Below are 27,998 nucleotides of genomic sequence, written 5' to 3'. Positions count from 1 at the left end.
GAACATCTCTTTCGCTAAAAATTTTCAAAGAAAGTAAAAAAATTAAAATATGTAAACAGATTCATGAAGTAAATCAGAAATAACTAATTTACTAACATTATATTTGTCCAGATAACTGAGATAATAGCTATCACCTAAAGTACAAAACAATAGATAAAACATTTTTCAACTATAGAACAGATTATCATCCCCAGATATGTTTGGGGAAAAGAAACAATGGAAGCACTTATTCCACATTCAAATGAATTTTATGAGGATCTTTGAGCCAATGAACTAACACAAATTCTGTGTCAATAAGGCTAGGAACATTGAACACTATGCCTCTCATGACGATCTCACTGGCTTTTGTAGAACAGCAGACAGATATACTTCAGATTTGACATTATCTGCCTTTTCCCCCACAACCCACTTCAGTTTTTTATACCCAAATCGCTCTATCAAACGAGTCAAAGTCCTCTTCTTCTCATCATCGGCACAATAGAAGTTATCCAACCAAAACAAGCCACCAGCCCTCAGAATTCGGTCGAGATCAAACATTAAGAACTCCAATTTTTCAGGTTTACCCCCAACATCTAATCCACTAGATGCATGAACCAAATCAAACACATTATCATAAAAAGGGAACCTATGATCTAAACTCAAATACAGGGGAAATAGCCCTCTTGCAGCAATAAATTCACTATATGGAGCATCAATATTCAATGTATTAGTGATCACAGTCACATTTCTCTCTGCCATTCTAGCAGCAAAAGTACCAGACCCACCTCCAATATCAAACCCTATTCTAATTCCTCCACTTCCCAAACCTAACACATCATCAATAAGAAAATCATTCTTGCTTCTAGCCTTGACATATCTTTGATTTTCATACCCATTGACCAAATCAAAACAACCAACACAATCCCTACTCAACTTTTTACCATTCAAACAATCAAAATTCTTGCAACCTAGACCACTCCAAGTAACAATTTTATCACTAACAGGTTTCCAAATAGAATTAGGAAAAGATTGAAGACCCACCTTAGGAATAGACTTGGCAAAGCATCTCCTTCTAGGCAAAGGCTCGCATCCACGCAAAATCAGCTTCTGACCAAGGCTCCAATCATCTGGACAAGGCCCAGATACCTTGTAACTCATATACTGAGTCAACAAATCAGCAGATTTCTCACAGGTATGCCCCACAGATGCTACCATTTCAGTGACCCCAGTTTTTGAATCTTTACCAAGAGGAAGTGGGTGGTGTTGGAGAAACAATTTGAGCTCATTTGCAATATTGGGTCTTGAAAGATCAATGGTATCATATCCTAAAAGCTCTTTTTCCATCTTGGCAAGTTTTTTTTGAGACGAGTCGATCTCTTTAAGGATAAGAGAGACATGTTCAGAGATCAACGAGATGTTCCTGTGGTGGTGAAGAAGTGGGTGGTTTTGATTGTCTTTGGGGGACGACGTGAAGGCGTATAAAGCAAAAAGATTGGTGGTGATAACAGAGAAAAGCATGAGAATGTTAAGAGCTGATGAACATACTGTTGCTCTCTTAAATCTAGCTGTTCCATCTCCTATTTTCAGTGAAACTGAACCCATCTTACTCTCTGCTTTGCTTCTGCTAGTGTGTGAGAGAAAGTGAGTAATTGAAATGAAAGAGAGAGTGAAGGGTATTGAAAGTGAGATTTGTGGAGCGTCAAGTGGAGATTTTTCTATTACATAATATAATCAAGAAAAAATTGATATTAAGACACCGTAACTTTGAGAAGCTAGTCCTGTCGGTTACACAACAATTATAATGACTTCAAGGCGAAACTCGATTATCACTATTGTATTAGTTTTTTGTGTTTAAATCGGCTTAAATATATGTACTTTCATCTTGCCTTGTGACAGGAAAATCTAATTAAACTCANCTTGCAGCAATAAATTCACTATATGGAGCATCAATATTCAATGTATTAGTGATCACAGTCACATTTCTCTCTGCCATTCTAGCAGCAAAAGTACCAGACCCACCTCCAATATCAAACCCTATTCTAATTCCTCCACTTCCCAAACCTAACACATCATCAATAAGAAAATCATTCTTGCTTCTAGCCTTTACATATCTTTGATTTTCATACCCATTGACCAAATCAAAACAACCAACACAATCCCTACTCAACTTTTTACCATTCAAACAATCAAAATTCTTGCAACCTAGACCACTCCAAGTAACAATTTTATCACTAACAGGTTTCCAAATAGAATTAGGAAAAGATTGAAGACCCACCTTAGGAATAGACTTGGCAAAGCATCTCCTTCTAGGCAAAGGCTCGCATCCACGCAAAATCAGCTTCTGACCAAGGCTCCAATCATCTGGACAAGGCCCAGATACCTTGTAACTCATATACTGAGTCAACAAATCAGCAGATTTCTCACAGGTATGCCCCACAGATGCTACCATTTCAGTGACCCCAGTTTTTGAATCTTTACCAAGAGGAAGTGGGTTGTGTTGGAGAAACAATTTGAGCTCATTTGCAATATTGGGTCTTGAAAGATCAATGGTATCATATCCTAAAAGCTCTTTTTCCATCTTAGCAAGTTTTTTTTGAGATGAGTCGATCTCTTTAAGGATAAGAGAGACATGTTCAGAGATCAACGAGATGTTCCTGTGGTGGTGAAGAAGTGGGTGGTTTTGATTGTCTTTGGGGGACGACGTGAAGGCGTATAAAGCAAAAAGATTGGTGGTGATAACAGAGAAAAGCATGAGAATGTTCAGAGCTGATGAACATACTGTTGCTCTCTTAAATCTAGCTGTTCCATCTCCTATTTTCAGTGAAACTGAACCCATCTTACTCTCTGCTTTGCTTCTGCTAGTGTGTGAGAGAAAGTGAGTAATTGAAATGAAAGAGAGAGTGAAGGGTATTGAAAGTGAGATTTGTGAAGTGGCAAGTGGAGATTTTTCTATTACATAATATAATCAAGAAAAAATAAATATTAATGCTAGTCCTGTCGGTTACACAACAATTATAATGAATTCAAGGTGAAACTCGATTATCACTATTGTATTAGTTTTTTGTGTTTAAATCGGCTTAAATATATGTACTTTCATCTTGTCTTGTGACAGGAAATTCTAATTAAACTCAACTGTAGAAGATGATAAATCCTGGACCTGGTGGGATAGGATTAGGAGTTACAAAGCGCCACATTCTTTCTTATGGACGGTACACTTGTAAACATCAAGAATATAGAGGACCCACAATTGTGCATACGACAATCCCACAACACATCCTCGGTAAAGGGACGTGATAATCATCCCGTGAAGATTAGACCATCTATCTACCCCAGTCAAAAGTCAGAACTTCAACGAATCCAACTCATCCACCTTCAATTTGGGTCCTCCTCTTACTTGGACGAACAGTCGAAAACCCATTCAAGAGTAAAGGGCCTTGGCGACATAATTTTCGCCTTTTCCGTTATCAAATATACAAATGGTTCTATATTTTAATGTTGTTAGATCTCATTACTCCTATAAAAGCTAACCAGAACCTCAAGCTTTTCCAAAAGTTTGGAAAATTTGACAATAAAATAAGCACATCTTAATCTTTGGGGGAAATTTGGCTTCAAAGACAACTGCTTACCTCTGAAGAAACAGAAAGTGCATATGGACCTCGCAATTACTAGTTATCCCATCAAGCATTCTCAATTGGTATGTCTTACTTGCTACATCAATTAATGAAAAAAAGAGTTATCATATCATATGATGCTTTACCTTCAAGCATTAGGCTGTTTGTTGCATCATGCTTCCTGTTTATAGTATTCCTACCACCTTAGGAGGAAGTTAAACAAGATGAAAGTTTACCTACTTCCCCAATGATGGCAAAGAGGGAGTGATTTTTTTTATCATTCATTGTGAAAAAAGATTACAATAGCTCCACATATATAACAGTTACAGAGCTTTGTCTAAGGCTTTAGACAATTAAACAAGTCTGTATAAAAGGAAATTATACAGCTCTATCTAATGTCTAAAGATATTACAACGGTGATTTTAAAATGAAAAAACACTCAACCATTAGGAATCACCAATTTCAGCATATATTCAGCTTACTTAACACGTCATCTGTCTCCTTGATTTCCTTGTCTTTGGCAACAGAGTGTGAGGCGAAATCTGAGATTGAAATTGGTTAATTTAACTGATTATAAGTAAATCACATATCATGCTCGTCTTTTACTCAATCGCCAAGAATTAGGTTCATGATATTTATCATGTAACGGTTCGATGCGTTCTCTACATTTGCGCTTGCTCAATGTTGTGGGATTTGCCACCTTGAAGAATCTAGGTGCCAGTTCTGTAAGCCACTTTGGATCTATAGAAGTTACGTTGCGCATGTACTCTTTCGTAGTCATTATTAACTCATTGTAGATGACCCAATCTGGTTGTATTTGGAAGAGAGCACTGCTTGGGTGGATATAAACAGGCTGATTCTCAACTAAAGTCCTATATCCCTCTTGTGGGTCTTTTCTGGCGACATGAAAAAAGAATCCAGCGATAATTGCCTTTGTTATTTTTGTGGTATCTTTTCCAGCACTCACAACATCCAATTTATATCTGAAATAAACAAAAAGTTTTAGCACATGTACCAAGCATAAGTTTAATATATGGGTATATATGAGAAGTGTAACACACTAGAGAGAAACAATTAGAAAGCATGTGATCCAAATGACGCCAATCACAAATGTTTCATATATATGAGAATCGTTAATGGTTGCCAGTGTACCAAACTATAGAGAAACAATTGGAAAACGTATAATTGCCTGTCCCAAGTGAACACACATTCAACTACTGCAAATTGAGAGCACCATTATTCCAATTAATTAGCTTTGCTTCCTATACTTAAAATTATTAAGCACATCCTTTGTAATTATACCCCTTTATCAGCAATTATACTTAGAAATCACCTCACATAAGTCACTAAATCATGGCATTTTAGAAGGAAAAGACTGCAAAGACTAAAATGAAAATAATATAAACTTGAAACTACAAAAACTTACTTGTCCATGATGGAGAGAAGTTGTTTCCTGACATCCTGTGCCCTCCTCAAGGATTGAGACTGAACAAAATTCTCAAAACACCAAGGCAAAGAGAAGTTCTTGGCTTTCCAAGCCTCATAAACAGTAAGCAGAGTAAAATTGTCTCCTTCGGGCTGGAAAAACTTGGCTCTCTTCTGATCTGCTTGAGCTTGTTTTTCCCTTGGCCTGTGGAAGATGTTGCCAGTTTGAATCAGGGCAATGATTGTTATTATCTCATCACTGCTCCCAAGGCTGACACTGGCTAGCAACATCTTCGATAATGGCGGATCTAGAGGAAATTCCGCCATTTTTGTACCCAATTTTGTCAGAAGTCCCTCCTCATCGAGCGCTCCAAGACTGAACAACTGTTGCATGGCAGAAATGAGAGCTTGGGGTGGAGGGGAATCCATAAAATCAAAAGAAAAGAGATCATTTATTCCCATAGCTTTTATTGTAAGTGTAGTTATTCCAAGGTCAACCCTTTGGATTTCTGGAATTGTACTAGGGGACATCTCGTTGCGATACGCACTTTCTGTGTACAGGCGGTAACATTTTCCAGGCCCAGTACGCCCGGCACGCCCAGCTCTTTGCTTCGCTGATGCTTGTGAAATTGCAGTTATGACTAGTGATTCAACCCCTTGCTTCGGATTATAGACATTTTGTTTTGCAAATCCAGGATCAATAACATAATATATCCCATCAATAGTCAAAGAAGCCTCAGCAATATTAGTGGCCACAACCACTTTCCTACCCCCTTGAGGGGCAGGTTCAAAAATTTTTGATTGCATTTCACTAGGGAGGGCACTATAAGCTGGCAAAACAAGCAGTTCAGGAACATTTTTTCCCAATCTTTTGATTCTCTCATGAAGAGATTCACATGCAAAATCAATCTCCTCCTGACCAGTCAAGAAGAGAAGGATATCTCCTTCAGGTTCTGTCAAGTGGATCTCTAGGACAGTGATCAGTGCTGCATCTAGATAATCGCTTTCTGGCTGTTTGGAGTAGAATATCTCAACAGGGAAAGTCCTTCCAGGAATTGTGAAGATGTTGCAGTTGAAGAAATATCCTGAAAATTTCTCTGCATCTAATGTGGCAGATGTAACAATCAGGCGAAGGTCAGGTCTCCGTTTCACAAGCTGCTTAAGTAACCCAAAAAGAACATCGGTGTTGATTGTCCTCTCATGAGCTTCATCAAGCATAATGACTGAATACTGAGAAAGATTTTCATCTATCAAAATCTCTTTGAGAAGCATACCATCCGTCATGTACTTGATCACAGTATCAGCTCCAGTACAATCCTCAAATCGTATAGCGTACCCAACATCCTCCCCCAAACGACAACCAAACTCTTCAGCAACTCGCTTGGCCACAGATGTTGCAGCGACCCTTCGAGGTTGAGTACATCCAATCTTACCTTTTGTTGTGTAACCAGCCTCCGCAAGATACTGTGGTACTTGGGTAGTTTTACCTGAACCAGTCTCACCGATTACAACCAAAACCTGATTATCATGCACAGCCTGAATTAGTTCCTTCTTGAGTTTGTAAATTGGCAAGCTCTTCCTCTGTTCCTGAATGGAGAGCTTTGATCTGTGTCCAAAAGTCAATGCTTTTCCGTATGCGTCCTTCTTCCATTCGGGCATGTTAGAAGCTGATAAACCAACACCCCTAAGCTCATCTGCAAGATGTCTATCACCAGTTTCCGGTATCGGATCTTCCCAAGCACGGTTCAGATCCTTTGGTATTGAATCAAACATTGTCTTCTGCTGTTGTCCCCTCAGTTCTCTCCGCTCCTTGATGAGAGCAGATTGGAGAGCAGCAGAACGGCTCAGAGACCCTTCTGGATTCTTGAAGATTTTTACAGGTGATATGTCAACAGAATACTTAGAATGCCCATTTAAAAATGCTGGTTCATCCTCGTTCAGTTCAATCTCAAGCTCTTCCTCAGCATTCTCCTCTTCAGAAGCCAACCCATCTCCTTCCTCATCATACATGGTATACTCATTCTCAGCCAAAACCCCTGAAGCAATCAACTGTTTCTTTTCCCACTTCTCCAGTGAGCTCATTCTCTTCAGCTGCTGGCGCGACCGGACAGCATCATCCTCCTCAAGATCCATCCTAGCTATAGGCCCTGATGCATTAGCCCTGAACTTATCATCCACGGAGCTCTTCTTTAGCGGAAGTAAGTCCTTACCAGTATTCTGATTGATATCCCTCATGGAAAGACTCAACTTCCCACCTGAAACCGAAATCACCTTCGCATAAACCTCCTGATAAGGCTGCAAAACATCTTTGGCATTACCAATTCTCCTACGTGAAATCTGCGAAACATGAACCAAACCCTCCTTACCCTTTAAATCCCTCAACTCAACAAAACAACCCGTCTCCATCACTCTTGATACTGTCCCTTTATAAACCATATACAACTTGGGATCCTCAGTTTCTCGACATCGATTACCAACATCAACTTCAATTTCTTTCTCAAGAGCACTGTACTTGATCTTCTCACCATCACTGCCTCTCTCTTTCTTTAACTTCTCATCTGAATTTCGCTTCTTACCCGGAGGAAGAATGGCGTGAATGATAGTTAACAATGTACGGACAACGTAATCAGGCAACTCAGCTCCATTTGCTTTCAATTTAGTATCAAACCTCTCCACTGTTTCGCAACTACGGCCTAACTCGCAGAGGAACTCAGCCAATACCTTATCTCCAAAGCCTAGATGTGTTTCCAACTCAGAACAAATCTTAGAGACAAGGGACAGATATTCTAGTTTCTTAAAAGCATCATCTTCTATAACCATCGTTCCAGATGAAAAACACACACACAACACACACACACACACACAAAAAGATTTGGAGAGTCTTCGTGTACCTGATCGAATATGGCTTACAAAACTACAGACTCCTTGTGTTGCAGGGAATCGAAACTGGATGGAGGCTTTTAAGATCAACCTTTTGTCAACCTTCTTTGGATCATTCGTGTCTGGTTCATGGACGGTTCACTTGCGCGCCAAGTAAGAAGTTGCCAAGTCGGACGTTTTTCTTATGCTCCGACTTATTTTTCTGAAAAATAATTTAGGGGACTGCTGAAAAAATTCTCCCCAATAATCACATATTGGATTTAAAAGCTGTATGGGATTATTTTACTACATGTTATCTTCAAAAGACAATTTATTTAAGAAAAACCGATTTTTCTTTTTTATTCTTTAACTCGTGATACTTGAGCCCTCGTTTGGATCATATAATATTTTAATATATAAATATATTATATTAATTAAAAAAAATCATAGGAATATTTAGAAAATATGTTTGATTGATTTGAATAAATGGATGAGTATGTTATATAATTATTAAATTGCATTCTTTTTTAAATATTAATATAATAATATTTTTTATTATTATTTTTTGAATCACTTTTAACCCCCATCATTTAAAATTTTGCTAAAACACTCAAGTCATATAAAATTTTAATTTATAACAAAATCACTTTCACTCAGCCTAAGCCACTACCGACAACCAACCACCACCGTCGATAGTCAACGAAATCGGCAAAGTCGAAAATGGTCATGGATTACAAATCCATGGTCGGAAAACGACCACATTTGTGACCATGAAACAACCATAGAAATGCCAAATCTAATTGTTTTCGACGATGAAGAAAATGCCTCACTGGTGCACGACCAGTCAGATCCCGCCGGTCGCGCACCATTACGGCGACTAACGTCGGTGGCCGACGGTGGTTTTGAGTGATTAGAGGTATTTTGTTAACTTTTAAACTTTTTTATGGTTAGAGTGTTTTAGCTAATTTCTCAAATGTAGGGCGGTTGGGCTAATTGTTATTTGGTAGACATTTGAGGATAATTGTGTCTGAAATGGTTTTTAATTAAGGACAAAATGAGTAGAAAAATCATATTACTCTAATAATGTTTTAATGACACTCCCTGATAAGGTAATAAGATTACCCCACACATTACCAAAAGTAGCCACTATTTGCAATAAAAGATTCTCGTAATATTTTATTACATACAAACCAAACACAATATTCTTACAAAATAAACAAAGATTACCCCCGTTATCTTATTTACCCCCAATCCAAACGACCTCTAAAAGTTAACAAGCAAGCCTTCCAATGAACACCCTATTAACAACTAAATAATACACTTAAAGAACACTTATAGCTCCACCCGAATTAGGGATATATAGCTCTACCTGTAGATGTTCAGACCCTGGAAGTTAACAACCAGATAAACCTTCCAATAAACACCCCTATTAACAATCAAGTAATACACTCAAGAATTCTCATTGTTTCACCCAACCACCCAAAAGTGGTTAAAATGTTGCTGTATATTATATTTAAATTATTACGTAAATTTTAGAAAACAAATAACATTTCTTATTTTTTAATTTTTAATTTTTTAACATACAACCCACCAGAGTTTTAGTTCATCAACAACTGAATCAGGTTGAGAGCGTTTCACGTATCTGCTGCAAACGGACAGCAGTAATTGTTTAATTCCTGAATAACTTTCTCATAATTATTTTTCTTTCCTGAATACAAACAAACAAAAAGAAAGAATTAATATCAATATACAACATTGAGTGGTGGAAGACCTTCTGCATCAAGCCATCAACCATCAAATTATTCCATTAAATCACGAAAAAAACACTAAGCAGAAGGGAATCAACTAAATCATAACAACAATTCTTCTTCTCTCTATGAAGATAATGTGAATTCCAATAGTTCAGATGATAAACTAGCAGCACTTATATCAAGATCATCCTTGCGCTCTTTCAAAAGGAAAAGCAATAATGAGAATTCTAATAGCAAAGATAGCAAACCAAAATTAACTACCAACACCATGTTCAAGAACCGTCGTGTTCAAATGCATCAAATTTGAAACAGGAGCCCCACCTCTCCTTATTCCATTCTATGAACAGCTCCTCAGTGATGTGCCTTGGCTTCCGCTTTCTTGTGTGACTTTGCCTTCATCTGGTTAAAAGAAAAAAAAAAAAAACAAAAAAGAAAGAAAGGAAAAAGGTTAAATTTTACAAACAAAATAGATCGGTAATGGGCTGCAATGCTTTTCACACATAAACGTTACAGAATCCAAAAATCTCTCAGTTATTCCCATCCATAGCTTATACGAGGACCAGATATGTCAAACAAAATAATTTCAGTGGAGTGACAATACCCAACTTAGCACTGTAATATAAATTTTGGAATGTAATGTCCTCCTTTACTGATAACAATACAGAAGAATAGATTTCTAAATCTCTGAGAATTTCACCACCTTAGCCAAGCTTCATTCAGGATATTCTTAAACTAAAAGATCACAAAGAATCATGATGCATAACACCTTGAGGATGCATGTGATGAAAGTATTTAACAAACCCATAGTCATTCAATACCAGTTTCATGAGACGGTAAACTGATTTCCAATGTAACTCCTTTCCTAGTAATGGTGACCAGACAAATTCTCATATATTAAAAAGAGTGATAAACCATGTCACCATTGTCCAATGATTCCTCAGGAGAAGGGGTTCTCTCCTATCTTTTGATTAGGAAAGCGGCGCATACCAGGGGGTAGCAACACATTACCAACAGTTCAAAGACTTCTAAACTACATGTGAATCCCTGATAGGCTGCATTGCTTTTTTCATACTGGAACTCTGACAATGGAATTTGTCTTAATAGCTCTACAATTGATATCAACTGCAACGGTCACACCAAATAGTTCTTTAATCTTGTCTCTAAACCAACAAATATTAACAAGAGGAGTCCTAATTAAGTTTCAATAAGCTTCTCAAGCAAAACCCAGTATGCATTGCAATTTTTCTATTCTAACGCCAGGCACACCCCGTGAATGTCCTTATCGATACAATAAGTATAAATCATGTAGTAAAATTTTATTTCCTAAATTAAATTTAACCGAGATTACTAATCTAATTACCTAAAAAACTAAAAATAATTACAATAAAACATAATTAGATCTAAGAACGCATCACAATATCAGAATTCAAAATCACAGATGATTTTTAAGAATCAAAGATGAGGGATGACCTTAAGAATCTTGAGCTTCATATTACCATAAACCGCACCAAAACTGAAGGCCGACACACGAGCCACCTACACAAAAAGAAACCCGATAAAAAAAAAAAAAAAAAGGTCCCACAAAGGCACAAACTAATAAAATGAAGTCATGTAGAACAGTCGATTAAACCTTTAGTCCCATTTTAATTACGCTAATTTTGCCATTTATTAGCAGATGATAATTTATGTATTAAATAACTGATTAAAGTTTCAGTATGAGATTAACAAGTGAAATTGATCACCAGGGCGAGCGTGCTGGTGCCGGAGTAAGGTCCAGGAGGTGGCACCATTGGACGATAAATAACCGAAAACTCTTCGAGTGGGGATGGCTGTCGATTCCAATCGAACTGACTTCAGAATCTTTCTGTTTCAGTTTTAAATCTGAGTGGGTTTCCCAACTAACTTATTGGGCGAGTTCGTAAAGGCCCAGTAACAAGGTCCAATAGGCCCAGTTTTATCTATGTACTTTCAATCAAAATAACAGTCAAAGAATAAATTGGGTAGTTTTATCCAATAGGCCTTTAAAATATATTACTTTTATAAAATGTAGGATAAACTTACTCATAAGTCATAACTGAAGGAAGGGGACAAAAAGTTTTTAAGTCATCGGGGGTGTGACAAATGTTGCCGAGTTGGCAATGCATGAGACGGTGGATGCTTTTGATATTGTTGTGAGTGTGAAACTGGAATTCATCGAGGAGGTTTGATTGACATTGAAGAGAAAGTGAGAAAAAATGGGAGCATCACCGTCCACATCCCACAATGTTCCCAATGAACAAAGAGAAGTGGAAAGTTTAGCAGCTTCTACAGGATCACTTCCTGTGCTTCAAAATGCTTTCTCAAAGCTTCATCATCCTCAAACTAATTTACTTCCTCGCCGCACTCTACAGGTTCGTTACATTACATTACATTGCTCGCTTTGTTGGTAAATATACTCAAAAGTCTAAATCTTTAATTAGGTTTGTATATGTTATCTTACGTTATCTCACTTACGGAATTTAATCTGTTTCAGCAATGTTTTAATTTGAATTATAAAAACCCGAATTCTGAAGCACCCCTTGTGGTTAATTCCATTTGGAGTTTGTTGGATCATGTGGGTGTATCCATAGCAGATTTATTCTTTGTGCCTGAAAAGGGAGGATTAAGTTGGGTTGAGTTTGTGAAAGGTTATGTTAAGTGTTGTGGAAGGATGCCTACTTCAATGGTGCTTAATACTTTGTTGAGAATATTCTGCGCAGCTGGTACAAAGGCAGGACTGAATTTGAAATTGGAATTTGAATCTGATGATGCTGATTGTAAGGTGGGTGGGTATCTTCTGCCTGTTGATGTGCTTATGATTTTTTGGATGAGCTGGACTCTGTTATGGGATTCTAGAACTCGAATAGTTTCGGAAGAAAAAGTAGATCTTTGGCTGCCAGATGTTAATCATTTGGTATTGTCGGCTGTTATGTCGTGTGCTGAAGTTGGCAGTGATTTCAATGTATGGGATTGCAGTGTTGCTGACTTGGAAGTTCAGCTTCCTGCAGGAAAGTTTCTTCAATGGGCCTTCAAAACAGTGCCAAGTCTCACCGAGTGCTTTACCAAATTTGTCAATGCAAGACTACATAACTGTGTTGCCTTAGAGGTATATAATTTATCTTTTCCTTCTAGTTAGCTAGCTTTCGTGAATTCTCATTATCCAAATACCAAGTTTTGGTTGACTTGGTTTTTTTCGCTGGTGTATTGTGAGCGACATGATTGATTGTTATGCATATAAGCGCATGAGATATCCCATGTCTGAACACTGATGGATTGCAGACTTTTCAGGACTTAAGACTCCAATTGAGGATTAAGATATTAGTTTATCTAAACAAAACTCGCTATCTGAATTGTGCATTCAAACAATTGAACAGTTTGCATTAAAACACTATCTGCTGCTAATATATCATTGGTGGGATAACTATTTTGTGAAAAATGGCAGAATGCTTTGGGACCCTCTATATCGTCTTTAGGAGATATCTCTTCGACAAAGGCACGTGATAATTATCTTCTATCCCGGGGAAGGGCATTCTCAATTTCCCTTACATACAGAACTGTATGTGAAGAGGTTTTGAAACTATGCTGTCCTATTAAGAGTGATGAAACAGATGAAAATCTTGTCTATAAGTATGTCATCTTTCCCATCTCATCTTGTTATGACTTATTTTACTTGCATGTTGCGCAGATGAATACTCTTGTTATTGATTTCTTAAATCTAATGAATTGTCAGCTTAATCTATAATATTGCTTCTATTGCTTAAGTTGTTGATTGCATGAGTTGTTACTTAGCTTCTTGACAACTAGAAACAAATCTCTCCTCTGATTGAGATTGTAATTGTATGTCCATGTTTGGCTGGGTCTTTATTTTCCGGGTTTTACTTGTCAAATTTGCCTGTGTAGTTGCTTGCTACTACATTAAATCTTATTTAACATTACTTTGTAGGTCATCTCTCCATGGCAAAGGCCTGAACAGGTTCTGGTCTAACATTGAAGGTTACCATGGTCCATTGCTAATTTTGGTCTCTGCTAATTCTGGAGATGCCCATGGGGGTGATGCCAGTGACAGGAAATGGATCATAGGTGCACTTACAGAACAGGGATTCGAAAATAGGGATGTGTTTTATGGAAGCGCAGGGAATTTGTATGCTATAAGTCCAGTCTTCCATGCTTTCTTACCTTCTGGTATGTTGAGGGGAATATGTGGAATCTTTTCTTTTTCAGGACTGATGTGCTAAAATCAAGTTGCTATAAACATATTTAATTTTATCACAGTCAATGAACTGACTGCCTAATTATGAATTCATTTATAGCGAAGGAGAAGAACTTTGTTTACAGCCATTTGCATTCAACTGGTAAGGTTTATGAACCACATCCGAAGCCTGTGGGAATTGCATTTGGAGGAACCATAGGGAATGAGAGAATTTTTATTGATGAAGATTTTGCTAAAGTTACTGTTCGCCATCATGCAGTTGACAAAACTTACCGACCGGGCTCCCTTATTCCATGTCAGGTATTGATGCTTATGAGAAAGACAATTAAAGCTAATATTCATTTTTGATAACAGAATTTGAACCCTTTAAAATTGCCAATTATTTATCGTTTTTCCATGCCAAAATTTGAAGTTTTTATAACATTGTAAATATAAATCAGAATGAGATGATATTTTAAGATCTGAGCACTATGTTGATTTCCTTTTTGTGTCTTTAATTTTCAACTTTTTGACTGACATTGCTCAATGTTTCTATGGTGCATGTGTCAAGAAACTCTGAATTACTAGTTTCATACTTTATTATCCGCCACTTATTTCCCATATTTCACTCGAATATTCTTTAAACTTAATTGCTTATGCATATCGATGCCTTTAAAATTTGTTAATCACCATAGACAATCTGTATTTTGGTGCTTCTCTATTATTTTTGTGGAGATGATACATTCAATAACTGCAAGGTTGAGTCAGCAGCAACTATAATATATGTTTGGAATCCTTGCTTGATATGAACACTGATAGAACCACGTTACACCGTGAAAGATTCACAAGAACGGCTTCTAATGATGAACTTATATGCAGGGGTTTCTCCCAGTCGAAGCTCCAATTTCGGAAGTAGAAGTCTGGGGATTGGGTGGGAGCTCAGCAAAGCAATCCCAGAATTCATACAAGAAGAGGGAGGAACTTTTCACTGAGCAAAGACGCAAGGTAACCAACAGAAATCATTCAAGAAAATTTGGATGCTATTGACTGTTTGCATCTAAGGATTGGGTAAATTGCTCAAAATAAATGTTTGTTTTGCTTCTTTTGCAGGTTGACATGAAAACATTTGCTAGTTGGGAAGATTCTCCTGAGAAGATGATGATGGACATGGTATCGGATCCCAATGCAGTTAAAAGGGAAGATCGATAAGGTAATTTGTAAAGAATTAAGCTGTTCTGTGTACCCGGGGGTGATTGGTTTTATGTTCATGTTAGCGTTGTTGTAACTATAACAAGAGGAAAGTCAAACTAGCCAAGCAACTCCCTTTATATATCTGGATTGTGGTTGCACCGATTTCTGGAGGTGCACACTCGTCTGTAAGATTTGTTCTTTGTGTAAGCTTGTTTACGATATAACTAAATACTTAAAAATTGTGCATTGGTTTTTTTCACAGTACTAAGTTGTTTGGATCAGCTAAAGCCCCAAGGGCCATGCAAACCAAACTAATTTTTCTTAGTTTAATGTTGAATAATGGAAGTTTAGAAAAAGCTGCGAGTCTGCAAAACCGAACCAATATAAATTACCTACATAACAGTGATACGCGTGGAAACTTTTACGTTTTGAAACGTTAGCAATAACCAATATCCGTGAGCCTGGAATCCTAATATTCTGCTTCAAATTTCATCTTCTTGCTCTGCTGCAGGCTATAATTTTGCCAAATTTCACCAGTACAGAAAGATCACATTTTAGATGGAAAATTAAGAGTGAAATTAAGATGTAATGGAGGATCACATCGTGGTACTGTGAAGATGGAATTTAAGAAAGCGTGGTTCACATTTTGCTCAACAAACTCAACGGATCAGCACAAATAGATCAGTCTAAACCAGTTTTCTAAACCCAGACAGAAGAAAGCAGATTTCTATTTTCATATCAGATCAATTGTTGGGTGAATATCCACTTTTAGCTGGCCTCACTGGTTTAGAATCCATCAGCATATCAGAAATTCCAATCCCATCTCTCAACCAAACATATACATAAATCATACTCAAGTTGCTGGAAATCATATAGAAACCTAAAACAATATATTAAATCTTTAATCCTTGAAATTGCACATTGTCATGCCTATCAGTTAGTGCTTAATAGGCCCAGAAGAAGGTCTATCATAGTACAGTCCAAATTTGCTTATTATTTGCACCATCATGTTTGCCATAACAATTTCTCTTGCATCTAGAACATGAAAACAAAAGAACTGAGAGACAATTTCTAACATCCACAATTCATAATTCAGAGTCATCCAACAAATCAATCTGAAATTCTCAAATTCTTAGTGCTTAACTATAATAAGAACATAGATGTTAATAAAGATCAAAACTATGTTTGGAGTTCTCTCACAAAAATGTACGATTTCATGGTTGGCCATCAATAGTGATCTGAAACAAAATGTAATTGAGACAAATTACAGTATCACATCTTCTTCTCTTCCGCTTTCCTTGGCTGGAAAAAAACGAAAAAATGCATGGCAACATCAGAAGGCAGCATATAGCAAAAAGACTAAGAGAAGTGGGCATGGTAAAACACCCCACTACCCTATGACTGCATTACGGAGAGCATGGCAAGAACTAGACAGAGCACAGATTCCAACACTTTCTCTAACAGATAGCCTTTTACAGTCAAATCAATCTTCAGTCCAATAATCTTCTAATAGAAGATACAGTTACAATCATAATACATCTCATTACTGCACAGTTGCTAACATCAATGGAACAAGAAAATTTCAGGTTCGAAAATGGTAAAAGCAGTCATTTTTCCTATGTTATTTCCATAGCTATAATGCAGAATCAATTAACAAAAATAGGCTGTCTTGCGAATCATTAATTTCCAAAGACTTTGGAACTACACAGCTGATTATGTGTTTATATCATATCAAATGATGAATGATTATACACAAACAGAAAAAATGGTATTAGTTTCAGTACTTCAAATGCAGAGAAATGCCCAGAAATTACCTTTACATTTATTTGTTATTTATTAAAATACTAAATTTTCCTTTATACTTAACTGTAATTTTTTTTCCTTTAACTATTTGTGATCTTTCTTCAATTACTGCTCATCCTAAACATCCAAACAATCACTAAGACAAAGGGAAAACTATGATGAACTTAAAAGAAGGGTAGTGCAGAGAAAGAAAGAGACATAATATGATGAACTTAAAAGAAGGAGAATGCTGAAAAAGAAACAGAAAAACTATATGCACCAGCTACTCAAATCCAAACGCATCGACCCAATTATGATCCATTTAAGTGTTCAATACTATTACCTTGATTAATAAAGGGGGAAATATTTCGTATATTCTACTTCAAAGTAAAAGAATAGACCATTAACCTAACCTAATGAAACATACCACATGTTCGACGAAATGCCTAAAACAAATAGTTGTCATGCCAAAACCAAAAGTAGAAACCGTAAGTTATATAGAGAATCAAGTCCATGCTTTCGATTCAAAATCAAACCAAAAAACTAGTTCATAAGAAAATAAATCACACCAATTGTTCTACGAAATGCCACAAAGAGGACAATGGCACAAACCTTGGTACCCGGGGCAGGTTGACGAAGCTCCTCCTCGGGAATAACAACAGGCCATTTCTCACCAGCTTCCCGGAACATTTGCTCCGTCTCCAGATAGTGACCCTTATCAAGAATCATGGTCCTGATGGTCTGGGCAGGTGTTGACGTGGCATCGAATACCTCCTCAACACCATTAACAAAAGTGACGGTGATCTGTGGCGGTTGATCATCGGTTCTCCGCTTCACCTGGACCTGGCAAGCTGGGTTGGATTCTTTAGCCTTGCGAGCGTTGCATTGGGCTAAGAACTCCATGCACGATGCTATGCGTGGGTCCAAGGCATTGAACTCAATTCGTACCTTTGAAAGGAACTTCAACATTTTCCCACTCTCTTCTGTATTCTATTCTCCGTTATAAGCCAGAGAAACTGAGGTTTAGTTGTACAGAAATCGGGGGAAGAAGAGACCACGGACTGTNAGAAACCGTAAGTTATATAGAGAATCAAGTCCATGCTTTCAATTCAAAATCAAACCAAAAAACTAGTTCATAAGAAAATAAATCACACCAATTGTTCTACGAAATGCCACAAAGAGGACAATGGCACAAACCTTGGTACCCGGAGCAGGTTGACGAAGCTCCTCCTCGGGAATAACAACAGGCCATTTCTCACCAGCTTCCCGGAACATTTGCTCCGTCTCCAGATAGTGACCCTTATCAAGAATCATGGTCCTGATGGTCTGGGCAGGTGTTGACGTGGCATCGAATACCTCCTCAACACCATTAACAAAAGTGACGGTGATCTGTGGCGGTTGATCATCGGTTCTCCGCTTCACCTGGACCTGGCAAGCTGGGTTGGATTCTTTAGCCTTGCGAGCGTTGCATTGGGCTAAGAACTCCATGCACGATGCTATGCGTGGGTCCAAGGCATTGAACTCAATTCGTACCTTTGAAAGGAACTTCAACATTTTCCCACTCTCTTCTGTATTCTATTCTCCGTTATAAGCCAGAGAAACTGAGGTTTAGTTGTACAGAAATCGGGGGAAGAAGAGACCACGGACTGTGGGTTCTTTTTAAGTTAAAATACCGTGGAGGCACGGACCGGCCGGCGAATTTTCATTTAGAACCATTTTTCAAATTTTTCTATTTACTTCATTTTGTTTGTTGATATATTTTTAAATATTATTTGCAAATACAAGGCAAACATATTTTCGAAATTACAAGCAGAAATATTTTTGCATTGGTTCCCATGGAAGAAGATAAATTTTATTTATAATTAAAAATAATAATAAAGACCACTCCGAGGGAAATGAAACTTAGGAGATAATATGTCATGACAATAATGAAAATCCTCGGTTGAGATCGTCAAATACAAGATCCTCATTCTCATCCCGTAACTCAAATCCTGATTATAAATGCAACAAAAAAAGTATTGAAATGAAATTACACTATTTGCAACAAGAGCAAGCCAAAAGTGATATTTTTTTCTTTTTTTGGGGGATTTTTTAACTGCTAATCTCCCTATCCATTTTCATTCTCTTGGCATTTTGCATCTCAGGTATGTTACTGCCCCGTTGCTGGGACGATGGATCATGCTGGTATGCACAATTGGCCCCATGACGGCATCCCCTTGAACTGTTAAAATAAATACAAGGCTTCATTATTTTGGGCTTCGAATCTCTAGATTTGGGGTTATTTATTAATTCTTGGTTGGTTCCTGAATGGTGAATGTATCGGCTACCAAATTGCTGAGTCTGTGGAATTTCTTGTCTTTCCCCACCATGCTGCTGAATCAAGTTCTTATAGTAGTTCATGTCTTTTGTTTGAGAAACCCCACAGGAAGCCGAAGATGAAGATGGAATAACCCCAGGTGGTGGTTTAACCCATGCATTAGGAGGATGCCCCACTCCAACCCCATTTGGTTGAGTATAAAAAGCTCCACTTGAAGTAGCCACTATTGAAGGTGAACTTGTTTCCATCATGTTCACACGAAAAGGAGGTCGGTCGGTTAAAGGAACAGGAGGAACAGGAGGAACAGGAGGATGATCTGACAATGATACTGGAGGCAAAGTTGGCTTGGGTATATTCTGCAGTTTGGAGGCAGCTCCATGATCAGTCACTAATTTTTCGATCAATTTTGGGTTGCTGAGGATTTTAATGAGCAAGTCATGGTCAATCAAATTGACATGCTCATTGCTCTTTGTCATTTCATTCAAGGCAGCAGATGCAGCAGCAACTACTTCAGGGTCAACACCCAAGGCCATTCCAGATGCTGCTGGTTTCTCATTGACAGCAGTGTTTGACACACCAAGTATGTTACCCGGAGGAGGTGCTGGAATTCCAGGAGGCAAAAGTGGGGGCTGTGAGCTCATCGAAACATTAAATGATGCCACTGAACCAGATGGTGTGTCTGCTGCAGCTTCTTCATCTTCAATGGGAGTAATGGGTATCAGAGGAGTTTGCTGATCATTGTAATGCGCACATTCTATGTCCACTGAGACAGAGGGGCTGTTAAGAGAGGAAAAAGAAACATTTCAGTCAAAGGAAAATAGAATCCAAGATGGGATGAATGCTACAGAAAACTAGCAGAATTTCCAACTTTGGAGGAATGGCAGATGGACGAGGATAAACAGCTTCAAGCACTCTCATCTCTCTTTGATTTTGAATCTCCACCTCTTTGCTTTCATCCCCAGCAACCACTTGCCAATTAAGGTCCAAACGAAACTGTAATAAGAACTCAGTTCAGCTTATAAAATATTACTGGCAATAAATAACAACGAAGTTCAGCTTATAAATATTACTGGCAATAAATAACAAAGTTCAGCTTATAACTATTCAAGCGAAAGCAAGTGGTCAAAATTACAAGCTGAAACTGTGATTTACCCTGGGAGGACATCTCCATTTGATTAGAGGAATTTCAGACAATTTAATTTGTAACTGGTTTGGAGGATGAGTTCCCTCGAAACCAGGAGGAAGAAACTCATCACTGACCACTCCATTTGAATGCATTGGCCATGAAGACTTTGCTTGCAGGTGCTCCTGGGCACCTAACCCAACTTGTGAAGGAGACTCCTCCGACAAAAAAAGCCTCACCTATATACAGAGAAGCATTAGTTTACCCTTTAAATAGAACCTAATAGTCCAATTACACATCGACTTTAAACTTTCTCAGCAACAATAACAAAGTAACCTTGATGAAAAATATGACGAAGATAAAAATCAATACAGAATTCAAACATGCATTTTTATGTTATGCTGATACTGAGATGTAACTTATTGTTCATGAAATGTAAATCCAACCAAAGAAGCAATTTTAGATAGATAGAATAAAAAGCCTATATAATTTGTACCATCTCAATCTAAAGCATTACCATGGCAAACCATGAACAAATCAATGCTCTCTAATTCTCTACTTCCACATATATGTTCTGTGCACGCACAGCAAACTCAATATTGTCCAATAAAGGTATGCTACTCGCCAGCACTTCATAAGAGATAAACTAGAAACAGAAATCACTTATATAAACAAACAATTTGTCAAGTAATTAAAGTATACACTGCATCAAACAAGAACCAAATCAACCATCCATAAATGGAACTCCTCAGCAATATTAGGTAGGAAATTATAATTAGAAATTTAAGAGCAGGAGAGAAATCCCAGAGTTTGGCACGATCCAATTCAGGGAAAAACAATTCTCAAGCATTAATGTTGTCAAATACTTGAAAAAGAACATTCGGTTATATTACCGACGCCTAGAACAAAATTTGGCAAAGTTAAAGCACCGACCTTACATCCATTGTTATTAAACACTTAGTACTGTATATTTTCTGTCACAAACCAATTTCTTCATCTTGCAGAAATAATTGCCCATACAAGATCCACCTAGCACTCTAGTAAATTCCCTATACACTTTGGCAAATCACATGCCATCAAATATTTCTCACCACTTCAAAATGTACTAAATTGTTTTTTTTTTTTTTTTTTTTTTTTTTTTTTTTTTTTTTCCTTTTCTTGTATACTTCCAAATTTAATTTTTTTAAATATTTAAAAAAAAAAAATCCAGCTTTGTTCACAGTGATTATCTTATTCAAGTTTCAGATAGTTTTAAATAGGCATCCAGTCAAGTGCCTGGACCAAGTTGGATTCATCTTTGATGAATTTATGGCTTACCTCTCTCACCATCTTTGTTTCAGCCAAGAATGCATTAAAAAGTGTATGATAATTAGCTTCTAATACAATTTTTTCTGCATTTATTTGCAGATAAACTGATATTATCTTCTTTTCATATTTTCATCCCATTATACATCTGAAACAAAGTAGGCCTATTATCAAAACATTACCCCATCACTTTGAGATGAAAATGTACATGAAAAGCACATCTCATATTTTAGTCAATTTTTGCTAACAAACTTCTGATAGTGGCAACATTTTGAGATTACTTCACAGGACTTGCAATTTGCATGATCATAGTAACGATTCCACATTCCTACAATTTGGCAACCTGCTAATTCAGAACAGAGCCAAAGCTGCTAATGAGTTCAGTGTACTTTCATAGTCAAACATTCTTACTCAAATTCAGTTAAACTTAAAACAGGCTTGTTAATTGATCTAAACTATTAGTAACATAACATCAATTACATAGCATTTCAACTTAGCTTGAAATTCAGAGAATGCATTGAGTTCAAACCCAACATCTGAACTTCCAGTTGAGTTTACACCAAAGGCAATTTAGCAAATTATATAATTAAAATTCAAAAGAAGCACAACAACACGTGATTTCACAAGGAACTTCAGACGCCAAATATAAATAACTTCAATGCTTAACTTGTTCAAAAACTAGTTTTAGAGATCAAAACTTGTGGTGGTAAAAAAGCTTCAATGCAAACTGCATTTCCAGTCCATTCACAATGTAAAACAATATATAAATCTTCTATCCTAGCAAACTTAACTTCAAAAAATCTACTCATCTAATTCAATTAAGGGAAACACCATTATTGCATAAATCCCATTGATGCATGAACCCAGAAAAGTTTCAGATATAGAAAAACCACACACCGCAAAGCAATATAACAAAAATATCCGATAAACAGCATAAAAATAAGTTTTCACAAGGACTGTATCGGTTTTTAGGTTCATCGATTTTTTTTCTTTTATCACCTTAATCCCAACAGATACTCATCAAATTCGTCAAAATTGATAATCTCTTTTACCTGACAAAGATTTACATCTGATGCCCAAGAAACCCTTTTCGATTTGTGCAATCCTCGCATATTTACAATATTCTCAAAATAACTTCTTTTCCAGCTTCGATTCTCAGTATATGTTTTTATAGTACAAGTACTGTTTTTTTTTTTTCAATGCAAGAATTTCCTTTATTAGGGTTTCTGTCAGATTCGAAACCCCAACTAGACGCTTCTTATGACTACTGTGTTTTAAAAATCTCTTACCCAATTTTGAGAACCCTAATAACCGTAAGATTTTTACAGGATAGAACCGTAGAGGGAGAGGCCAGAAAGACTGATCAGATATATAGATTTCTATATAACTTCATTGAGCAATAACTAGTAACGGAGAGATACCAGGAAACCCTAGATCCTCCGTATTCGCTGCTCTGCCGTTTCAATGTGTGACACTGTTTTGTTCCTTTTTCTCTTTTTCTATATCCGTTTTATACGCGAATGAATGGTGGAGACGGCATCCCCTTGAACTGTTAAAATAAATACAAGGCTTCATTATTTTGGGCTTCGAATCTCTAGATTTGGGGTTATTTATTAATTCTTGGTTGGTTCCTGAATGGTGAATGTATCGGCTACCAAATTGCTGAGTCTGTGGAATTTCTTGTCTTTCCCCACCATGCTGCTGAATCAAGTTCTTATAGTAGTTCATGTCTTTTGTTTGAGAAACCCCACAGGAAGCCGAAGATGAAGATGGAATAACCCCAGGTGGTGGTTTAACCCATGCATTAGGAGGATGCCCCACTCCAACCCCATTTGGTTGAGTATAAAAAGCTCCACTTGAAGTAGCCACTATTGAAGGTGAACTTGTTTCCATCATGTTCACACGAAAAGGAGGTCGGTCGGTTAAAGGAACAGGAGGAACAGGAGGAACAGGAGGATGATCTGACAATGATACTGGAGGCAAAGTTGGCTTGGGTATATTCTGCAGTTTGGAGGCAGCTCCATGATCAGTCACTAATTTTTCGATCAATTTTGGGTTGCTGAGGATTTTAATGAGCAAGTCATGGTCAATCAAATTGACATGCTCATTGCTCTTTGTCATTTCATTCAAGGCAGCAGATGCAGCAGCAACTACTTCAGGGTCAACACCCAAGGCCATTCCAGATGCTGCTGGTTTCTCATTGACAGCAGTGTTTTACACACCAAGTATGTTACCCGGAGGAGGTGCTGGAATTCCAGGAGGCAAAAGTGGGGGCTGTGAGCTCATCGAAACATTAAATGGTGCCACTGAACCAGATGGTGTGTCTGCTGCAGCTTCTTCATCTTCAATGGGAGTAATGGGTATCAGAGGAGTTTGCTGATCATTGTAATGCGCACATTCTATGTCCACTGAGACAGAGGGGCTGTTAAGAGAGGAAAAAGAAACATTTCAGTCAAAGGAAAATAGAATCCAAGATGGGATTAATGCTACAGAAAACTAGCAGAATTTCCAACTTTGGAGGAATGGCAGATGGACGAGGATAAACAGCTTCAAGCACTCTCATCTCTCTTTGATTTTGAATCTCCACCTCTTTGCTTTCATCCCCAGCAACCACTTGCCAATTAAGGTCCAAACGAAACTGTAATAAGAACTCAGTTCAGCTTATAAAATATTACTGGCAATAAATAACAACGAAGTTCAGCTTATAAATATTACTGGCAATAAATAACAAAGTTCAGCTTATAAATATTACTGGCAACAATTAATATTCAAGCGAAAGCAAGTGGTCAAAATTAAAAGCTGAAACTGTGATTTACCCTGGGAGGACATCTCCATTTGATTAGAGGAATTTCAGACAATTTAATTTGTAACTGGTTTGGAGGATGAGTTCCCTCTAAACCAGGAGGAAGAAACTCATCACTGACCACTCCATTTGAATGCATTGGCCATGAAGACTTTGCTTGCAGGTGCTCCTGGGCACCTAACCCAACTTGTGAAGGAGACTCCTCCGACAAAAAAAGCCTCACCTATATACAGAGAAGCATTAGTTTACCCTTTAAATAGAACCTTAGTGTCCGATACACATTCAAGCAACAATAACAAAGTAACCTTAAGTGAAAAATAATGACGAAGATAAAAATCAATACAGAATTCAAACATGCATTTTTTTATGTTATGCTGATACTGAGATGTAAACTTATTGTTCATGAAATGTAAATCCAACCAAAGAAGCAATTTTAGATAGATAGAATAAACAAAGCCTATATAAGTTGTACCATCTCAATCTAAAGCATTACCATGGCACAACCAATGAACAAATCAATGCTCTCTAATTCTCCTAACTTCCACATATATGTTCATGTGCACGCACAGCAAACTCAATATTGTCCAATAAAAGGTATGCTACTCGCCAGCACTTCATAAGAGATAATACTAGAAACAGAAATCACTTATATAAAACAAACAATTTGTCTAAAGTAATTTAAAGTAGTACACTGCATCAAACAAGAACCACTAAATCAACCATCCATAAATGGAACTCCTCAGCAAATATTAGGTAGGAAATTATAATGTAGAAATTTAAGAGCAGGAGAGAAATCCCAGAGTTTGGCACAGATCCAATTCAAGGGAAAAACAATTTTCAAGCATTAATGTTGTCAAATACTTGAAAAAGAACATTCGGTTATATTAACCGACGCCTAGAACAAAATTTGGCAAGTTAAAGCACCGACCTTACATCCATTGTTATATTAAACACGTTAGTACTGTTATATTTTCTGTCACAAACCAATTTCTTCATCTTGCAGAAATAATATGCCCATACAAGATCATAAACTACAATCCACCTAGCACTCTAGTAAATTCTCCTATACACTTTGGCAAATCACATGCCATCAAATATTTTCTCACCACTTCAAAATGTACTAAATTTGTTTTCTTTTTTTTTTTTTTTTTTTTTTTTTTTCCCTTTCTTGTATACTTCCAAATTTAATTTTTTTTAAATATTTAAAAAAAAAATCCAGCTTTGTTCACAGTGATTATTATTCAAGTTTCAGATAGTTTTAAATAGGCATCAGTCAGTGCCTGGACCAAGTTGGATTCACTTTGATGAATTTATGGCTTACCTCTCTCACCATCTTTGTTTCAGCCAAGAATGCATTAAAAAGTGTATGATAATTAGCTTCTAATACAATTTTCTGCATTTATTTGCAGATAAACAATGATATTATCTTCTTTTCATATTTCATCCTATAATCTGAAACAAAGTAGGCCTATTATCAAAACATTACCCCATCACTTTGAGATGAAAAGTACATGAAAAGCACATCTCATTTAGTCAATTTTGCTAACAAACTTCTGATAGTGGCAACATTTTGAGATTACTTCACAGGACTTGCAATTTGCATGATCATAGTAACGATTCCACATTCCTACAATTTGGCAACCTGCTAATTCAGAACAGAGCCAAAGTGCTAATGAGTTCAGTGTACTTTCATAGTCAAACATTCTTACCAAATTCAGTTAAACTTAAAACAGGCTTGTAATTGATCTAAACTATTAGTAACATTACATCAATTACATAGCATTTCAACTTAGCTTGAAATTCAGAGAATGCATTGAGTTCAAACCCAAATCTGAACTTCCAGTTGAGTTTACACCAAAGCAATTTAGCAAATTATATAATTAAAATCAAAAGAAGCACAACAACACGTGATTTCACAAGGAACTTCAGACGCCAAATATAATAACTTCAATGCTTAACTTGTTCAAAAACTAGTTTTAGAGATAAAACTTGGGTGGTAAAAAGCTTCAATGCAAACTGCATTTCCAGTCCATTCACAATGTAAAACAATATATAAATCTTCTATCCTAGCAAACTTAACTTCAAAAAATCTACTCATCTAATTCAATTAAGGGAAACACCATTATTGCATAAATCCCATTGATGCATGAACCCAGAAAAGTTTCAGATATAGAAAAACCACACACCGCAAAGCAATATAACAAAAATATCCGATAAACAGCATAAAAATAAGTTTTCACAAGGACTGTATCGGTTTTTAGGTTCATCGATTTTTTTTCTTTTATCACCTTAATCCCAACAGATACTCATCAAATTCGTCAAAATTGATAATCTCTTTTACCTGACAAAGATTTACATCTGATGCCCAAGAAACCCTTTTCGATTTGTGCAATCCTCGCATATTTACAATATTCTCAAAATAACTTCTTTTCCAGCTTCGATTCTCAGTATATGTTTTTATAGTACAAGTACTGTTTTTTTTTTCAATGCAAGAATTTCCTTTATTAGGGTTTCTGTCAGATTCGAAACCCCAACTAGACACTTCTTATGACTACTGTGTTTTAAAAATCTCTTACCCAATTTTGAGAACCCTAATAACCGTAAGATTTTTACAGGATCGAACCGGAGAGGGAGAGGCCAGAAAGACTGATCAGATATATAGATTTCTATATAACTTCATTGAGCAATAACTAGTAACGGAGAGATACCAGGAAACCCTAGATCCTCCGTATTCGCTGCTCTGCCGTTTCAATGTGTGACACTGTTTTGTTCCTTTTTCTCTTTTTCTATATCTGTTTTATACGCGAATGAATGGTGGAACACGTGTACTGCAGCGCGTCAACAGAAGGACCTAGTTAGGCTGTGGTGTTTTGTTACACGCGTTGTGATTGAGAATGGGTTTAGATTTTTTTTTTTTTTTGGTTGAAAAGAATGGGTTTAGCTTTTAATAGAATTGAGATTCTGACCACACTTTTTTTTTGGTTGAAACGACGGTAGATGATCAAAGTGTATGATTGGTCGGGTCAACAGTAGCTATAGCCTATAAGTTCTTGTCGGTCATGCAGATTGCCACGTGGATTGTTTTGTTGTTCAAGTTTATGGGCCTGTTAGATAAGGTATTAAGGTTTATCAGCGTTGTGTTTGGGTTTGAAACCAAGAATTTCTCCGAAGGAGAAGAGTTTAGTTCAACTTTTCTTAAGGCCTGTCATTCAACCTGATGGGAGAGAACTTGCAATAAGATGCGAGAGAATTTGTAATATGATAAGCTTATGTATAGTAATATTAATATATGATTGCTTCTAATCCTAGTAAGATATAAGGTAACCAAAAAGAAAGTCAATTTTATATTTTAAATCAGAGAAATTAATACCATTTAATTTTATTAATAATTTGTTTGATTCGTTTCTTTTTATGTTTCCTTAAGGTTGGAATACAATTACGATAAGGAATATAAATCCTATTATGAATATTAATTTGAGTCCCCATTGCAATTATCACTTGTTTTACGTACCATATTAAGATATTTGTGTCCCCTTTCTAGGTAACTGAGAAGTGATTCGACAAAAGGCTAGGTCCGGTGTCGACCTGCCCAAAGGCCTAAGCCAGCCTCTGGCTCTGAATAATCTGGACAAGGCTCCATATAGT

General features: G+C 36.9%; 8 protein-coding genes across 8 annotated transcripts; 1 reads left to right on the top strand and 7 right to left on the bottom strand.

The window, feature by feature from the left end:
* Positions 1-21: 21 nt before the first annotated feature.
* LOC116128573 lies at positions 22-1,869 on the bottom strand. The gene has a single exon (XM_031414312.1). The coding sequence runs from the start codon at positions 1,579-1,581 to the stop codon at positions 325-327; it is 1,257 nt and encodes a 418-aa protein (XP_031270172.1). The 5' UTR covers positions 1,582-1,869; the 3' UTR covers positions 22-324.
* Positions 1,870-1,891: 22 nt separating this feature from the next.
* Positions 1,892-2,902, bottom strand: LOC116128493. The gene has a single exon (XM_031414207.1). It carries the CDS (start codon positions 2,813-2,815, stop codon positions 1,892-1,894), a length of 924 nt encoding a protein of 307 aa, XP_031270067.1. The 5' UTR covers positions 2,816-2,902.
* An 834-nt stretch (positions 2,903-3,736) lies between these two features.
* Positions 3,737-8,066, bottom strand: LOC116128591 (probable pre-mRNA-splicing factor ATP-dependent RNA helicase DEAH5). The gene is made up of 2 exons (XM_031414339.1): positions 5,017-8,066; positions 3,737-4,573 (listed from the first exon to the last, which is right to left on the bottom strand). The coding sequence occupies exons 1-2, from the start codon at positions 7,833-7,835 to the stop codon at positions 4,180-4,182; spliced, it is 3,213 nt and encodes a 1,070-aa protein (XP_031270199.1). The 5' UTR covers positions 7,836-8,066; the 3' UTR covers positions 3,737-4,179.
* A 1,533-nt stretch (positions 8,067-9,599) lies between these two features.
* Positions 9,600-11,517, bottom strand: LOC116128647. Its single transcript, XM_031414406.1, has 3 exons — positions 11,368-11,517; positions 11,096-11,161; positions 9,600-10,024 (listed from the first exon to the last, which is right to left on the bottom strand). Exons 1-3 carry the CDS (start codon positions 11,413-11,415, stop codon positions 9,977-9,979), a joined length of 162 nt encoding a protein of 53 aa, XP_031270266.1. The 5' UTR covers positions 11,416-11,517; the 3' UTR covers positions 9,600-9,976.
* Positions 11,518-11,742: 225 nt separating this feature from the next.
* On the top strand, positions 11,743-15,291 carry LOC116128644. The gene is made up of 7 exons (XM_031414403.1): positions 11,743-12,015; positions 12,138-12,749; positions 13,086-13,270; positions 13,587-13,825; positions 13,954-14,153; positions 14,712-14,837; positions 14,943-15,291. The coding sequence occupies exons 1-7, from the start codon at positions 11,860-11,862 to the stop codon at positions 15,039-15,041; spliced, it is 1,617 nt and encodes a 538-aa protein (XP_031270263.1). The 5' UTR covers positions 11,743-11,859; the 3' UTR covers positions 15,042-15,291.
* A 743-nt stretch (positions 15,292-16,034) lies between these two features.
* Positions 16,035-18,505, bottom strand: LOC116128544. The gene is made up of 2 exons (XM_031414264.1): positions 18,003-18,505; positions 16,035-16,325 (listed from the first exon to the last, which is right to left on the bottom strand). The coding sequence occupies exons 1-2, from the start codon at positions 18,357-18,359 to the stop codon at positions 16,296-16,298; spliced, it is 387 nt and encodes a 128-aa protein (XP_031270124.1). The 5' UTR covers positions 18,360-18,505; the 3' UTR covers positions 16,035-16,295.
* Positions 18,506-18,641: 136 nt separating this feature from the next.
* On the bottom strand, positions 18,642-23,024 carry LOC116128543 (zinc finger CCCH domain-containing protein 6-like). Its single transcript, XM_031414263.1, has 4 exons — positions 22,603-23,024; positions 20,275-20,484; positions 19,991-20,115; positions 18,642-19,899 (listed from the first exon to the last, which is right to left on the bottom strand). Exons 1-4 carry the CDS (start codon positions 22,660-22,662, stop codon positions 18,897-18,899), a joined length of 1,398 nt encoding a protein of 465 aa, XP_031270123.1. The 5' UTR covers positions 22,663-23,024; the 3' UTR covers positions 18,642-18,896.
* LOC116128492 (zinc finger CCCH domain-containing protein 6-like) lies at positions 23,012-27,119 on the bottom strand. Its single transcript, XM_031414206.1, is given in 4 exon segments — positions 23,012-23,972; positions 24,064-24,188; positions 24,367-24,576; positions 26,695-27,119. Coding segments are annotated over 4 exon segments (1,356 nt in total). The 5' UTR covers positions 26,755-27,119.
* Between the last annotated feature and the right edge of the window lie 879 nt (positions 27,120-27,998).

The sequence above is a fragment of the Pistacia vera genome, unplaced genomic scaffold (assembly GCF_008641045.1).
Source record: "Pistacia vera cultivar Batoury unplaced genomic scaffold, PisVer_v2 Contig200, whole genome shotgun sequence".
NCBI classification, from domain to species: domain Eukaryota; kingdom Viridiplantae; phylum Streptophyta; class Magnoliopsida; order Sapindales; family Anacardiaceae; genus Pistacia; species Pistacia vera.
Note: the sequence above shows the minus strand (reverse complement) of the source record. Positions and strands in the feature narration are given on the sequence as shown.